This window comes from Marmota marmota, unplaced genomic scaffold (genome assembly GCF_001458135.2).
Source record: "Marmota marmota marmota unplaced genomic scaffold, marMar, whole genome shotgun sequence".
NCBI lineage: Eukaryota > Metazoa > Chordata > Mammalia > Rodentia > Sciuridae > Marmota > Marmota marmota.
In genome coordinates, this window is record NW_025999853.1 from 14,339,337 (window position 1) to 14,354,097 (window position 14,761).

A 14,761-nucleotide genomic window follows, 5' to 3' on the forward strand; every position below is an offset into this window, starting at 1 on the left:
CCCCCCCCCCCGCCCCAGCACCAAGTCATCTCTAATCTTTTTCCAACATGGTTAAGAGTAAATAACACAATCATTTGGAAGTTTGGCTTGTTCTTCCTCCATCAAGGTACTAAGTCCCCTTCAATGAATTATTACTTTTCTCTCCCTGCTAATGGCTACATCCTCTTAGTATTTGCAGAGACCAGGTCATGGAGATCTCTCCAGTGGTAAACTGGTGGACAAGGGAAGGAATATTATTTTCTGCTCTTGAAGTCAGGCCATGAACAGCCAGCAAATAATGACTTCTTTGCTGAGGCAGAGTGTAGAAGCCTGTCTGTTGCCAGACCTCCATAAAGGCAAACTTCCTAAAGTGTTGTACCAAATCAGCCCACCTCTGTAGTATTCTTCCAAATCTCTTAACAAATCAGAAAGGTCCTATGGACACCACATAAGATGAGCAGGCAGATGTGGATGCTCTTCTTTGAGGATATCCATTGGATTCTGTCAGTAAGGCTTTAAGGGATCACACAATGATGATGGTCTTTGAGTCAAACAATGAGGATAAAGAAATCTACCTCCCTGCCTCTGGTCTCTTGGTTCTTTCTTGTTTCCAAGGCAAATGAGGTCCTATAAAATGCCCTTCCCTAGATAACCTCGCCTAAGACAGCCCCCAGGCTTCACCAAGGGGGGCCCACTCAGGCTGCTCTAATGTCCTGAAAAAGAAATTCAAAAGAAGTCAGGGATCTGTGCTTAAGCTGCCATCTATCAGAACTCCTCCATTTCTTTACATAAAAATAAATAAACAGCTTTCTCTAAAAATTAAGCTACAGTTAACTCTTCTCTAGTAACTCCTCTCATTAACTGAAAGCTACAATAAAAATAGTTAACTATTTCAACTATTTTCACACATTTTTGCAAAAAAAAGGCAAAATGTATATGTGAGAATATATTAATTCTGTGTACAATGAGTGCTAGGCACACCTATGGATGTACAAGCTTCTTTCAAAAGCTCTCAGGTCAACAGGTTGGAAATCAATGCTCCACCATTGGTCTACCCCATTTAGACTACTATTATTTATAGGCTAAAATTGGCCTTGAGTCTCCGTGTATATTTGCTCACATAATTCTTCCTGCCCTCTGCCTACAAAGCTGTTTCTCTGTCCTCTGTTTTAGTTCTACCCTTCCTCTTATGTAGGGTCGTCACATCTAAAGTCGCCCAGCCCCATAAACGTCTCTCCCTTAACTGCTTTTCTATTTTAAAGCTTCATGGAATTATATTTTATATGTGTATGTGTTTTCTGCCTCCCCCACTAAATTATAAGCTCTGTGAGATAGCTTTGGTTTGTTGTTTTTTATTTGGTTTTAACAATTTTTTAAAAAAAATTTATATAGTTGTAGATGGACAGCATGTCTTTATTTAATTTATTTTTTAATGTGGTACTGAGGATCAAACCCAATACATTCCTCACACATGATAGGCAAGTGCTCTGCCACTGAGCTACAGCCCCAGCCTTTGTTTTAACGAATTTTAATGCCTACAGGTAAGTCTGACTTAGAACCCAACAAATCTAGCCTTACATTAAACAAAATCACAATTTTTTTTTATATCCACATGGTCTCAATAGGCATTTGAGTTTGTAATTCTGGCTTAATGCATATCTAAGTCTCATTTCCTAGGTGTTCCGTCCTTAGTGATCTTTCTGTCTCCCTGTTCTGTGTCACCACCAACCATTCATTATGCAAGCTAAAAATCTGGTATCATCTATGATTTATTCTCTTTATGAGAATAAATGAGCTATTATGAGGCTCTCCTCTAATTCTTTGGGCATATGTCATACATTTGTGACATGAAGGAATGAAATAAAGACGAAATATGAGCTTATATTATGACCACACTTTTGCCTGCATCTTTTCTCCTGCTTAGATCTCCAGACAGATCTCCAGATAGATAGAATAGATAGATAGATAGATAGATAGATAGATAGATAGATACCTCTTCCTTGACACAGACTGATTTCGCCTCTTTTCAGGTCAGGGTGCTGCACATCAATCCCATAATCATCCTTAGACTCTACCTACTCTGCCTTTCCTTCCGGTCTACTTCATGACATTATCATACCCCTCATTTACTGATTAATCCTTTAATCAAACCCATGCTACTAAATCTCCAGATAACTTCTGAGTCCCAATGCCCTAACCCAACTCCTGGGCTCAGATGCCACAGGTCTGCCTGCAGGTGCCTCTGAGATCACAAGCTGAGAAGATGATGTGCAGGCTGACTGCAGTAAAATAAGTATGTAATTAATGCTTTAGGGTTTTGAAACATATTCTATGTGACTATATTTATCACCTAAAAATATATGAAAGCTATTTCAGTAACATCAAGTTTTTGTTTGTGAAGTGCCACAATTTTGCCAAAAAGTTCAACAACAGATAACCCTTTTACAATATTTAGACATTACATTTGCTTTTGATCTAAAAATGCTTTGGCGGTGCTATTTTTAAGTGTTCTAATTATTGTGATTAAAAGTAGTTTGACTTTCTAAATCATTACTGGTCCTAAATTCTGTAACACTAGACAAAGAATGAGATAAATACCTTTGTTACATAGAAGATACAACAAGCTATCATGTGCTGTATACTTTCAAAACTCGAAATATTTTTCTTCAAGTGGACAACATTCAGAACTCCTTGCAAAACCACTAAGCACTTTATCAAGATCTAAAAAACATAAGCACAATGATTTTTGTGTTAAAATATCATCCTTACCCATTATACAATTTCATATTCAAATCATGAGTCTTAAGCCATAAAATTTTGTTACCAATAATTATTTACTATTTATTATGCATAAAAGAATGTGTATATATTCAATTTTCAGATGAGTCAATTACCTAAAATAACTTGAAACATAGTGGGGAGTACAGAATAGGCATGCAAGTAACTATAAAACAAAGCATATTTTGACAAGTATTATAGAAGGTAAAGGCTGAGTGTCATGTGTATGTAAGAAACTAATGATCACATTCAGGCTTCGGAGGACCTTAAAAAAAACCATATAGAGGATTATGTGGTATATTAAATATTATACAGTGATTCCAGGAGCTTGAAATGCAGTTTTCTTGAGAATTAAAACCATTCATGCCCCCTCCCAAAATCAATTGATATTGATGTTTACTTCCTATTCTCCTTGTTTCATATTATACAATCTTGAATTTGATCAAGAGCTAGATGATTAAGTTTAGCTTTCAATAGTGCTACACACTTCTGAACAATATTAGCATCAGAAAAGTAGAGCTGAGATAGCTGCCATCTATTCATCATTTAGATTATTCCAAAGGACAAATTAATACATGGGTACTAGTTCTTTTGAAGCATATTAATTGCTTTCAGCTACTATTCCAATGGCAAGTATTTTTAACTTTTTAAATTCCTACTCTCCATGATCACCCTCTGCCACCATGCACCACTCCATATCCCCAAATCATGCTAACACCCTTGTGGTTTCCCCCACCGCTTCTATAATTATTATATATAATAATAATAATAATATACATATATACACTCACACATCATCATACTCGGAAGATTGTTATTGTTTTACAAAATGGGATTTATGCACACTTTTCTGAACTCTGCATGTCTCCTCCAAGTCTGTCCTGTGAACAGTCACTCCAAGTCTCCAGGGACAATGCTTAGGCGTTGCTGCTAACGTGCATCACTTCATTTATTCAGCCCTTTCCCAGAATCTCACACTAAATACTTTTATAGCTGATGTTTAATATCTGGCACTTGTCACTTGTCCTTGTACCTTTTTTTTTTTTTTTTTTGCCATGACTAAGAACACCCCAGCAAATATTTAGGTACCAACTCTAAGTAGCAACTTCATGAGCACCAGATTTGAGGCAATGCCCACAGAGGATGAAGCACCACCCTCCAGGACACAGTGCATACTCTAATCAATGACCACTGTGTCCCCAGTAGGTAGATCATGTGGATCCAGGCACAAGGGGTGGAGCAAGGCAGAGCAATTTGCCAACTAGGAATTTTATCCTGGGGGATAAATAACATATGATAATATTGCTTTGTCAGATAAATGTATTTTTTATTTTATTAAAATTTTTTTTCTATGAGATAAATTACTAAGTAGAAGAATTACAGTCAGGTATATTTGTTTTTAATTTTGTTTAAAATTGATTTAATTTAATTAAAATTAAAGTTGCTTTATCAAAATCCAAAAGCTTATAATAACTCACATTTCCCTCATCAATGAATGAGAATGCCTTTATCATATATTTTCACCAGTAGGAGTTACAGATCTTATTATATTGTTAATTTAATATGCACTACTATGAATATTCACAGTTTGAGCTTCTTTTCATGTTTCCCAGCCACTTGGATTTGCTCTCTTAAGAACTGCCTAGTTAGAAAAGGCCCAGTGGCCCGTGGCGGGACAGAGCTTCCAATCACTCCTGCAAGGTAGGCGGGCCTGCGACCCACCGGCAGAAGAGGAGCAGCGGCCTGCTGAGAGGCAGATCCGCCCCCTCCCCCCGCGCCTGCAAGGTAGACGGAACTGTGACCACCATCAGAACAGGCCAGACCTGCAACCGATAGACAGAACAGGCCCAGTGGCCTGAGGAAGGGTAGAGCCGCCCCCCCCCCCGCGCCTGCAAGGTAGGCGGACCTGCGACCCACTGGCAGAACAGCCCCAGAGGCCTGCAGAGGGGCAGTGCCACTGCCTGTGCCTGCAAAGTAGGCAGAACTGCGACCACCGACAGAACAAGCCTAGTGGCTCGCAGAGGGACAGAGCCGCCGCCCACGCCTGCAAGGTAGGCGGACCTGCTACCGACCGGCAGAGCAGGCCCAGCGGCCTGCCGGCGTGGTAGGCACATTGCCCCAATTGGAGGTGGGGCAGAGCCGCCGCCCGCGCCTGCGAGGGAGACTTTGCAACTATACAAGACCAATATAAATATATAGGGGGAAAATTCAATAGCACAACAGTTTCACCAAGTAGAAAGGAACGCGAACAGTATGAAGAGACAAGGAAAGAAAGGACCACAAGCAATGCAGGTCAACTCAACGTTAGAAGAGGTAATAGCTGCAGCAGATGGAATGTCAGATAAAGAATTCAGGATATACATGCTTCAGATGATCTGGAGTCTCAAGGAAGACATCAGACAGCAAAATCAGACAATGAAAGATCACTTCAACAATGAATTACATAAACAAATCCAAGAAGCAAAAGATCAACTATACAGGGAGATAGAGGTTATAAAAAACAAACAAACAGAAATCCTAGAAATGCAGGAAGCAATAAACCAACTTAAAAACTCAATTGAGAATACTACCAGCAGAGTAGAACACTTAGAAGATAGAACATCAGACAATGAAGATAAAGTATTTCAACTTGAAAAGAACATAGACAGCTCAGCAAGACTGTTAAGAAACCATGAGCAGAACATCCAAGAAATATGGGATAACATCAAGAGACCAAATTTAAGAGTCATTGGGATACAGGAAGGGACAGAGTTTCAAACCAAAGGAATGAGCAATCTATTCAATGAAATAATACGAGAAAACTTCCCAGACTTGAAGAATGAGACAGAATCCCAAATCCTAGAAGCCTACAGGACGCCGAATGTGCAAAATCATAAGAGACCCACACCTAGACACATTATAATGAAGATGCCCAACATACAGAATAAGGAGAGAATTTTAAAAGCTACAAGAGAAAGGAAGCAGATCACATTTAGGGGTAAGCCAATCAGGATAACAGCTGATCTTTCAACACAGACTCTGAAAGCTAGAAGATCCTGGAATAACATATTTCAAACACTGAAAGAAAATGGGTTCCAACCAAGAATTGTGTATCCAGCGAAATTAAGCTTCAGGATGGAAGATGAAATTAAAACCTTCCACGATAAACAAAAGTTTAAAGAATTTGCAGCTAGAAAACCATCTCTTCAAAACATCCTCGGCAAAACATTACAGGAAGAGGAAATGGAAAATAACAATGAAAACCAACAGTGGGAGGTAGGACAGTAAAGGGGGGAAAAATAATCAAAGAGGAAAACAAACCATGTTTAGTAACATAAATAAACAAATATGGCTGGAAGAACAACCCATATCTCAATAATAACCCTAAATGTTAATGGCTTAAACTCACCAATTAAGAGACACAGGCTAGTAGAATGGATCACAAAACAAGACCCAACAATATGCTGCCTACAGGAGACGCATTTGATAGGAAAAGACATACATAGGCTGAAGGTGAAAGGTTGGGAAAAATCATATCACTCATATGGACTTCGGAAACAAGCAGGAGTGTCCATACTCATATCAAATAAAATAGATTTCAAGCCAAAGTTAATCAAAAGGGATAAAGAGGGACACTACATACTGCTTAAGGGAACCATACACCAACAAGACATAACAATCATAAATATATATGCCCCAAACAATGGTGCAGCTATGTTCATCAAACAAACTCTTCTCAAGTTCAAGAGTCTAATAGACCACCATACAATAATCATGGGAGACTTCAACACACCTCTCTCGCCACTGGACAGATCTTCCAAACAAAAGTTGAATAAGGAAACTATAGAACTCAATAACACAATTAATAACCTAGACTTAATTGACATATATAGAATATACCACCCAACATCAAGCAGTTACACTTTTTTCTCAGCAGCACATGGATCCTTCTCAAAAATAGATCATATATTATGTCACAGGGCAACTCTTAGACAATATAAAGGAGTAGAGATAATACCATGCATCTTATCTGATCATAATGGAATGAAACTGAAAATCAACGATAAAAGAAGGAAGGAAAAAGCATACATCACTTGGAGAATGAACAATAGGTTACTGAATGATCAATGGGTTATAGAAGACATCAAGGAGGAAATTAAAAAATTCTTAGAGATAAATGAAAACACAGACACAACATATCGGAATCTATGGGACACATTGAAAGCAGTTCTAAGAGGAAAATTCATTGCTTGGAGTTCATTCCTTAAAAAAAGAAAAAACCAACAAATAAATGATCTCATACTTCATCTCAAAATCCTAGAAAAAGAAGAGCAAAACAACAGCAAAAGAAGTAGAAGGCAAGAAATAATTAAAATCAGAGCTGAAATTAATGAAATCGAAACAAAAGAAACAATTGAAAAAATTGACAAAACTAAAAGTTGGTTCTTTGAAAAAATAAACAAAATCGACAGACCCTTAGCCATGCTAGCGAAGAGAAGAAGAGAGAGAACTCAAATTACTAGCATACGGGATGAAAAAGGCAATATCACAACAGACACTTCAGAAATACAGAAGATAATCAAAAACTATTTTGAATCCTTATACTCCAATAAATTAGAAGATAGTGAAGGCATAGATAAATTTCTTAAGTCATATGATCTGCCCAGATTGAGTCAGGAGGATATAGACAACCTAAACAGACCAATATCAATTGAGGAAATAGAAGAAACCATCAAAAGACTACCAACTAAGAAAAGCCCAGGACCGGATGGGTATACAGCAGAGTTTTACAAAACCTTTAAAGAGGAACTAATACCAATACTTTTCAAGCTACTTCAGGAAATAGAAAAAGAGGGAGAACTTCCAAATTCATTCTACGAGGCCAACATCACCCTGATACCTAAACCAGACAAAGACACTTCAAAGAAAGAAAACTACAGACCAATATCTCTAATGAACCTAGATGCAAAAATCCTCAATAAAATTCTGGCGAATCGGATACAAAAACATATCAAAAAAATTGTGCACCATGATCAAGTAGGATTCATCCCTGGGATGCAAGGCTGGTTCAATATACGGAAATCAATAAATGTTATTCACCACATCAATAGACTTAAAAATAAGAACCATATGATCATCTCGATAGATGCGGAAAAAGCATTCGACAAAGTACAGCATCCCTTTATGTTCAAAACTCTAGAAAAACTAGGGATAACAGGAACATACCTCAATATTGTAAAAGCAATCTATGCTAAGCCTCAGGCTAGCATCATTCTGAATGGAGAAAAACTGAAGGCATTCCCTCTAAAATCTGGAACAAGACAGGGATGCCCTCTCTCTCCACTTCTGTTCAACATAGTTCTCGAAACACTGGCCAGAGCAATTAGACAGACGAAAGAAATTAAAGGCATCAAAATAGGAAAAGAAGAACTTAAATTATCACTATTTGCAGATGACATGATTCTATACCTAGCAGACCCAAAAGGGTCTACAAAGAAACTATTAGAGCTAATAAATGAATTCAGCAAAGTGGCAGGATATAAAATCAACACGCATAAATCAAAGGCATTCCTGTATATCAGCGACAAATCCTCTGAAATGGAAATGAGGACAACCACTCCATTCACAATATCTTCAAAAAAAATAAAATACTTGGGAATCAACCTAACAAAAGAGGTGAAAGACTTATACAATGAAAACTACAGAACCCTAAAGAGAGAAATAGAAGAAGATCTTAGAAGATGGAAAAATATACCCTGTTCATGGATAGGCAGAACTAACATCATCAAAATGGCGATATTACCAAAAGTTCTCTATAGGTTTAATGCAATGCCAATCAAAATCCCAACGGCATTTCTTGTAGAAATAGAGAAAGCAATCATGAAATTCATATGGAAAAATAAAAGACCCAGAATAGCAAAAACAATGCTAAGCAGGAAGTGTGAATCAGGCGGTATAGCGATACCAGACTTCAAACTATACTACAGAGCAATAGTAACAAAAACAGCATGGTACTGGTACCAAAACAGGCGGGTGGACCAATGGTACAGAATAGAGGACACAGAAACCAATCCACAAAACTACAACTATCTTATATTTGATAAAGGGGCTAAAAGCATGCAATGGAGGAAGGATAGCATCTTCAACAAATGGTGCTGGGAAAACTGGAAATCCATATGCAACAAAATGAAACTGAATCCCTTTCTCTCGCCATGCACAAAAGTTAATTCAAAATGGATCAAGGAGCTTGATATCAAATCAGAGACACGCCGTCTGATAGAAGAAAAAGTTGGCTACGATCTACATACTGTGGGGTCGGGCTCCAAATTCCTCAATAGGACACCCATAGCACAAAAGTTAATAACTAGAATCAACAAATGGGACTTACTCAAACTAAAAAGTTTTTTCTCAGCAAAAGAAACAATAAGAGAGGTAAATAGGGAGCCTACACCCTGGGAACAAATCTTTACTCCTCACACTTCAGATAGAGCCCTAATATCCAGAGTATACAAAGAACTCAAAAAATTAGACAATAAGAGAACAAACAACCCAATCAACAAATGGGCCAAGGACCTGAACAGACACTTCTCAGAGGAGGACATACAGTCAATCAACAAGTACATGAAAAAATGCTCACCATCTCTAGCTGTCAGAGAAATGCAAATCAAAACCACCCTAAGATACCATCTCACTCCAGTAAGATTGGCAGCCATTATGAAGTCAAACAACAACAAGTGCTGGCGAGGATGTGGGGAAAAGGGTACACTTGTACATTGCTGGTGGGACTGCAAATTGGTGCAGCCAATTTGGAAAGCAGTATGGAGATTTCTTGGAAAGCTGGGAATGGAGCCACCATTTGACCCAGCTATTCCCCTTCTTGGTCTATTCCCTAAAGACCTAAAAAGAGCATGCTACAGGGACACTGCTACATCGATGTTCATAGCAGCACAATTCACAATAGCAAGACTGTGGAACCAACCTAGATGCCCTTCAATAGACGAATGGATAAAAAAAATGTGGCATTTATACACAATGGAGTATTACTCTGCATTAAAAAATGACAAAATCATAGAATTTACAGGGAAATGGATGGCATTAGAGCAGATTATGCTAAGTGAAGCTAGCCAATCCCTAAAAAACAAATGCCAAATGTCTTCTTTGATATAAGGAGAGTAACTAAGAACAGAGTAGGGACGAAGAGCATGAGAAGAAGATTAACATTAAACAGGGATGAGAGGTGGGAGGGAAAGGGAGAGAGAAGGGAAATTGCATGGAAATGGAAGGAGACCCTCAGGGTTATACAAAAGTACATACAAGAGGAAGTGAGGGGAAAGGGAAAAATAATACAAGGGGGACAAATGAATGACAGTAGAGGGGGCAGAGAGAGAAGAGGGGAGGGGAGGGGAGGGGAGGGGGGATAGTAGAGGATAGGAAAGGCAGCAGAACACAACAGACACTAGTATGGCAATATGTAAATCAATGGATGTGTAACTGATGTGATTCTGCAATCTGTATATGGGGTAAAAATGGGAGCTCATAACCCACTTGAATCAAAGTGTGAAATATGATATATCAAGAACTATGTAATGTTTTGAACAGCCAACAATAAAAAATAAAAAAAAATAAAAAAGAAACCTGTAAAGATGAAAGTGAATAATATAATAAAAAAAAAAAGAAAGAAAGAAATACATTCCCTAGGGTTGGGCCTAATCCAGAGAGCTATAAAGCTGGTGCCACCCTCAGGTCATCAGGCACACCCAAATAAGCCCAAACTCCTAACCACTAACCCAGGTCGGTTACCTGCCATAGCCCTAGCAGATTGAAAAGAAAGCTTGGTAATTGTTCCAGGCTGGGTCACGGGATAATTTTAAGTGAGGCACAATTGTCAATCCACAGAAAATATACACAATTTCCTGAAAGTGTAGAATTAGAAAATCCTGTGCTTTGTGGACCTTGGGCTACAGCAGGAACCCTTTCCAGTGTTTTGGAGATTCAAGTTAAAATACATCTTTTGGGTATTTATGGCAAGGAAGAGGGCTTGGGGAGAACTCTCTTAAGTTGAAATCCACAGAGACCTCACTCTGTGTATTCATCAAGGGAATTCCCTCTCTTAGCTACCCTATTCCCCAGGGGCCACACTTTCCCATCAATTACTTCCTCAAAACAGATGTGAGACATAAAGCAGAAACAGAAGAGTTCCAGCAGAAGAGAGAGAAAGAAAAAGAGAGACTCTAAGGTTCAAGAGAAGAGCAGAATGGTTTTCTGATGCATTGACTTAATCATAAATAACTTGACAAAATTGACAATAAAGTCAACATGACTCCAAGTCCATGTAAGGAGCAGAAATTGAACTCCCACTGTGTACGAGGCACTCTGTGTGCATCACCTCCTGGAACCCTTGCAAAGACAGTCTTTTATGAAGACATAGAGCTCAAAGGATCTGACTGCACGAGAGAAGGAATAGGAGTTCCTGACCCAAAGGGGCTACCCTATCAGCCCTCTGCTGCTCACACTGGAACCTCCATCAGATTTAAGCCACTGCTGTTGTGGGTCTCTCTCTGATAGTAGCTGGAACCTATAACTTAACTAATATAACTGTATCCTATATCCAAAATGACTAGTGTAAATATAGCACTTAAGCACCATAATTTAGGAGATTTCATACCATTTGTCTAGGGCTGCTTTCCCTTGATACTATTTTTGATCATGAATAAAACAATCAGTGCCCACAAAAAAAAAAAAAAAGAACTGCCTAGTCATATCATATGCCCAATTTTTGATTAGGTATTTGTCAGTTACCCTTAATCGGCTTTGGAGATCTGTTTTCCAAATCTATAGGTTTTCTACAATCTTTTTATGGTCCCTTTTGTCACACGTTTCTTGTTGTTTCTAGAAATTCAGTTAGAAAGGCCCTCCACCCCCCAAACCCTAAACTGCACATGGTCGCCTCTTGGGATTTTTTTCCCCTGAGTATTTTTGCTTTATTTTACATATAGGTCTTTAATACATCTAGACTTTCTTAAAAGTCTAAATTTATGCTTAAAAGCATAAATAGAGGTCAAACTCCATTTTCATTCAAATGAATATTCAGATGTTTCATTGCCATTTATTAAAACGTCCATTCTCTTCCCATTGAATAGGAATGCCAACTTAACCAGTAAACTTGCAAAAAGAACTTCCAGCTTTAGATAAAATCATAGGTCCAGCCAACACCTTTGTTTCAGACTGATGAGATCAGAAACATAAAGCCCAGCTAAACTGTATTCAATCTCCCTGCCCACAGAAACAATGAGAGAGTATGCGGATGTCTTTTTAAGCCACTAGGTTGATGGTTATTTGCTCAGAAGCACATTCAACTAACATAATTCCCTCTGCTAGATCTCATCAATCCTTTGTCCTCCTCCATTACCACATATGCTTCTTAGGTTATTCACAATATTTTCCCTTTGATGATGGTTTTAACATGCTTTGGATATATACTATTGTTTCTAAAATTATAAGAACATGAAAATTGAAATAACTTTAAAAACTAAGAAAAGTGTATTGCCAATATTTAACTACAGATAGCAAAGCTGAATATTTTCAGAGAAACACATGTTATGTCCCTATTTATGTTTGCCCAGACATAATTTATTAAAATGTTTTTCAGTTAACTGCTGAAATTTTATAATACTTTTTCTTGACCTATTTGTACTTATAGGAGACACACTGCTTTTCTTTTCCAAAATGAGTTGCCTTTATAAAATTATCCTTATACAGGGTTGGGAGGATACCCTTACCTGTACAACAGGTACCAAAACAATATTGTGATATATTATAGGAGCAAGGAGGCCATAACACTGAGTCACAGCTTGAAGGACATAACTGGAATCATTCAAAAAGATGCTAAGTTCCAATGCCACTAATATTCTCTCACATTCAGTCAGTCTAGCAACCTGTAAAGAAAAGAGCTTTGTTACTCAAACTGAGCATGAAGTGCTTAACTATTTTCTTAAAGAGGAAGGGTAGGAAATGTGATCCTTGTGGCTTATAACCAGTAACATGAAGAAAATCTAAATTCAGAAACAATTCTAATTCTCCAAGAACACTACATGTAAATAATACAATCTTATCTCAAACTTCAGAATTTTTTTGTAAAACAATACAAGTACCACTAATAACAAAAAGGAACTAAACATTTTGTATTGGTGCGATAAAATCTTGGCTATATTTTAATATTAGAAAAAAATATAGCTTTCAAAACCATAAATTATAACAAATAATAATGAAAATATTACATCTCTATAACATTGTCCCAACTTGATAAACAGATTTCAATTTCCCTTTTTGATTTGTGAGAAAATGGTAAATTTTTAGTAAAGCAAACTAATCTTCATTATACTTCTGCTACTTATGCTTTTGCTACTTAAATTAAAATGATAGTAAACTATGCAATTAGCATTTTAAGATTATTGTAACTTAAAAAGAATAGGAATCCTTTCTTCTCCTTTCCTTTCCTGGGGAAAGATTTCATTATTTTCCTGCATATACATAAAACATTATGTACAAAGGAAGCTGTATGATTGGTAGCCCAAAATTTCCATACAACTAGTTTTTGCTAGAATGGTGGTTTATCATTCTGGAATTCACTGAAGCACTGTAAAATTCTCTTTATTTTCAGACTGGATATGATGAAAGAAGAAACAGAAAGCAATGTGTTAGGAACAGGTTAATGGTTGTGAGTAACTGGACTCTACAGGATAGTGAACTTGTCTTCAGCAAAAGGTCATGTTTTTTTTTTTTTAACTCTCACATCACCAGAAACAAGCACACACTCCATGGAACAGTTTACTAGGTAACTAATTAGAAGAGGAATAGATAGGTACACACACAAAAAAAAAAAAAAAAAAACCTGAAAAAATAAACAACCCAGATGGCAAAAACATCTATAGTTAAGGTTGGTTTAAAGAAAAGGGAGGGCTGGGGTTGTGGCTCAGTTGTAGAGTACTTGCCTAGCACATGTGAGGCACTGGGTTTGATCCTCAGCACTGTATATAAATAAATGAATAAAATAAAGGTCTATCGACATCTAAAAAAAAATAATAAATTTTAAAAAGGGACAGAACAGAGACAACTTCAGGCTAGAATTTTAAAAATTAATGTAGGATCATTAGTAAAAGTAAGAGCATTACAGGGTTGCAGATGTATGTAGAGCAATGATCATAACACCCCTGAAAAATCTATCATAGGAGATAAGTTGAAATCCTGCCTCTGCAAAAGGAATGCAATATTATAATTAAAGAGAATATGGCATTGATATATAACAGCATGAAACTATGTCCAAGTTTTATTATAAAAAGTATTTGAAAAGAAAGTAGCAGAACAGCAAGTTGATCAAATCCTATTTTTGTAAATAATAGGTTTATCCATGCATATTTTTAAAAATTCAAGAAATCACATGAAATGAAATCATAGTATTCTTAGAAGTGGTAGAATTACACTGGGTTTCACTTTACACATTATACTGTTTTGAATTCTGAAATACAAACTACTTTTGTACACAGAGGAAAACAAACATGATAAACTGAAAAGAAGAGAAAAAAACATAAACTCGGGTCCATAAAAATTTATGTGGAAAAATCAGATTAAAGTGACACACCCATACAATGGAGTCTCATTCCATTCACAAGACAGGATATACAATCCCACTTTAGTCACTTTAACTCACTTACTTGCTGAGCAGGGAAAACCTCATTGCCTTTGATATTATCACAGAAAAGATTTTCTTCTTTAATTTTAATGTCACTTGTGACAAAGATATTTCTAAGAAAAAGGTATAAAAGGATTGAAGAAGTCTCTGCCAAAATATCTAAATATAATCTGCAGAAGAAATAAATGACGTTACAGGTAGAAATATAAAATGATCTATTTAGCACAAGAACTTGCTTTTTTAGATTCATTTGTTCTCTATATCAACACAGTGATCCTAACAGCAACAAATATGCATGGAGTAGCTATTCTTCTACAGCTGCTTAAATTAAAATTA

The 14,761-nt window shown here is 37.0% G+C and overlaps 1 protein-coding gene across 3 annotated transcripts in view; it reads right to left on the bottom strand.

The window, feature by feature from the left end:
- The window catches only part of Cfap54 (cilia and flagella associated protein 54), a 293,504-nt gene that overhangs the window by 207,897 nt on the left and 70,846 nt on the right, over window positions 1-14,761 (bottom strand). For all 3 annotated transcript variants that reach the window (XR_007347741.1, XM_048803590.1, XM_048803601.1), the window contains 3 exons: window positions 14,448-14,595; window positions 12,516-12,671; window positions 2,578-2,700 (listed from right to left, as the gene is read on the bottom strand). Coding sequence is in view for 2 of the 3 variants with exons in the window: in XM_048803590.1 (XP_048659547.1) it covers window positions 2,578-2,700; window positions 12,516-12,671; window positions 14,448-14,595 (427 nt within the window). In the remaining variant the exon portion in view is untranslated. The remainder of the gene's footprint in view (window positions 1-2,577; window positions 2,701-12,515; window positions 12,672-14,447; window positions 14,596-14,761) is intronic.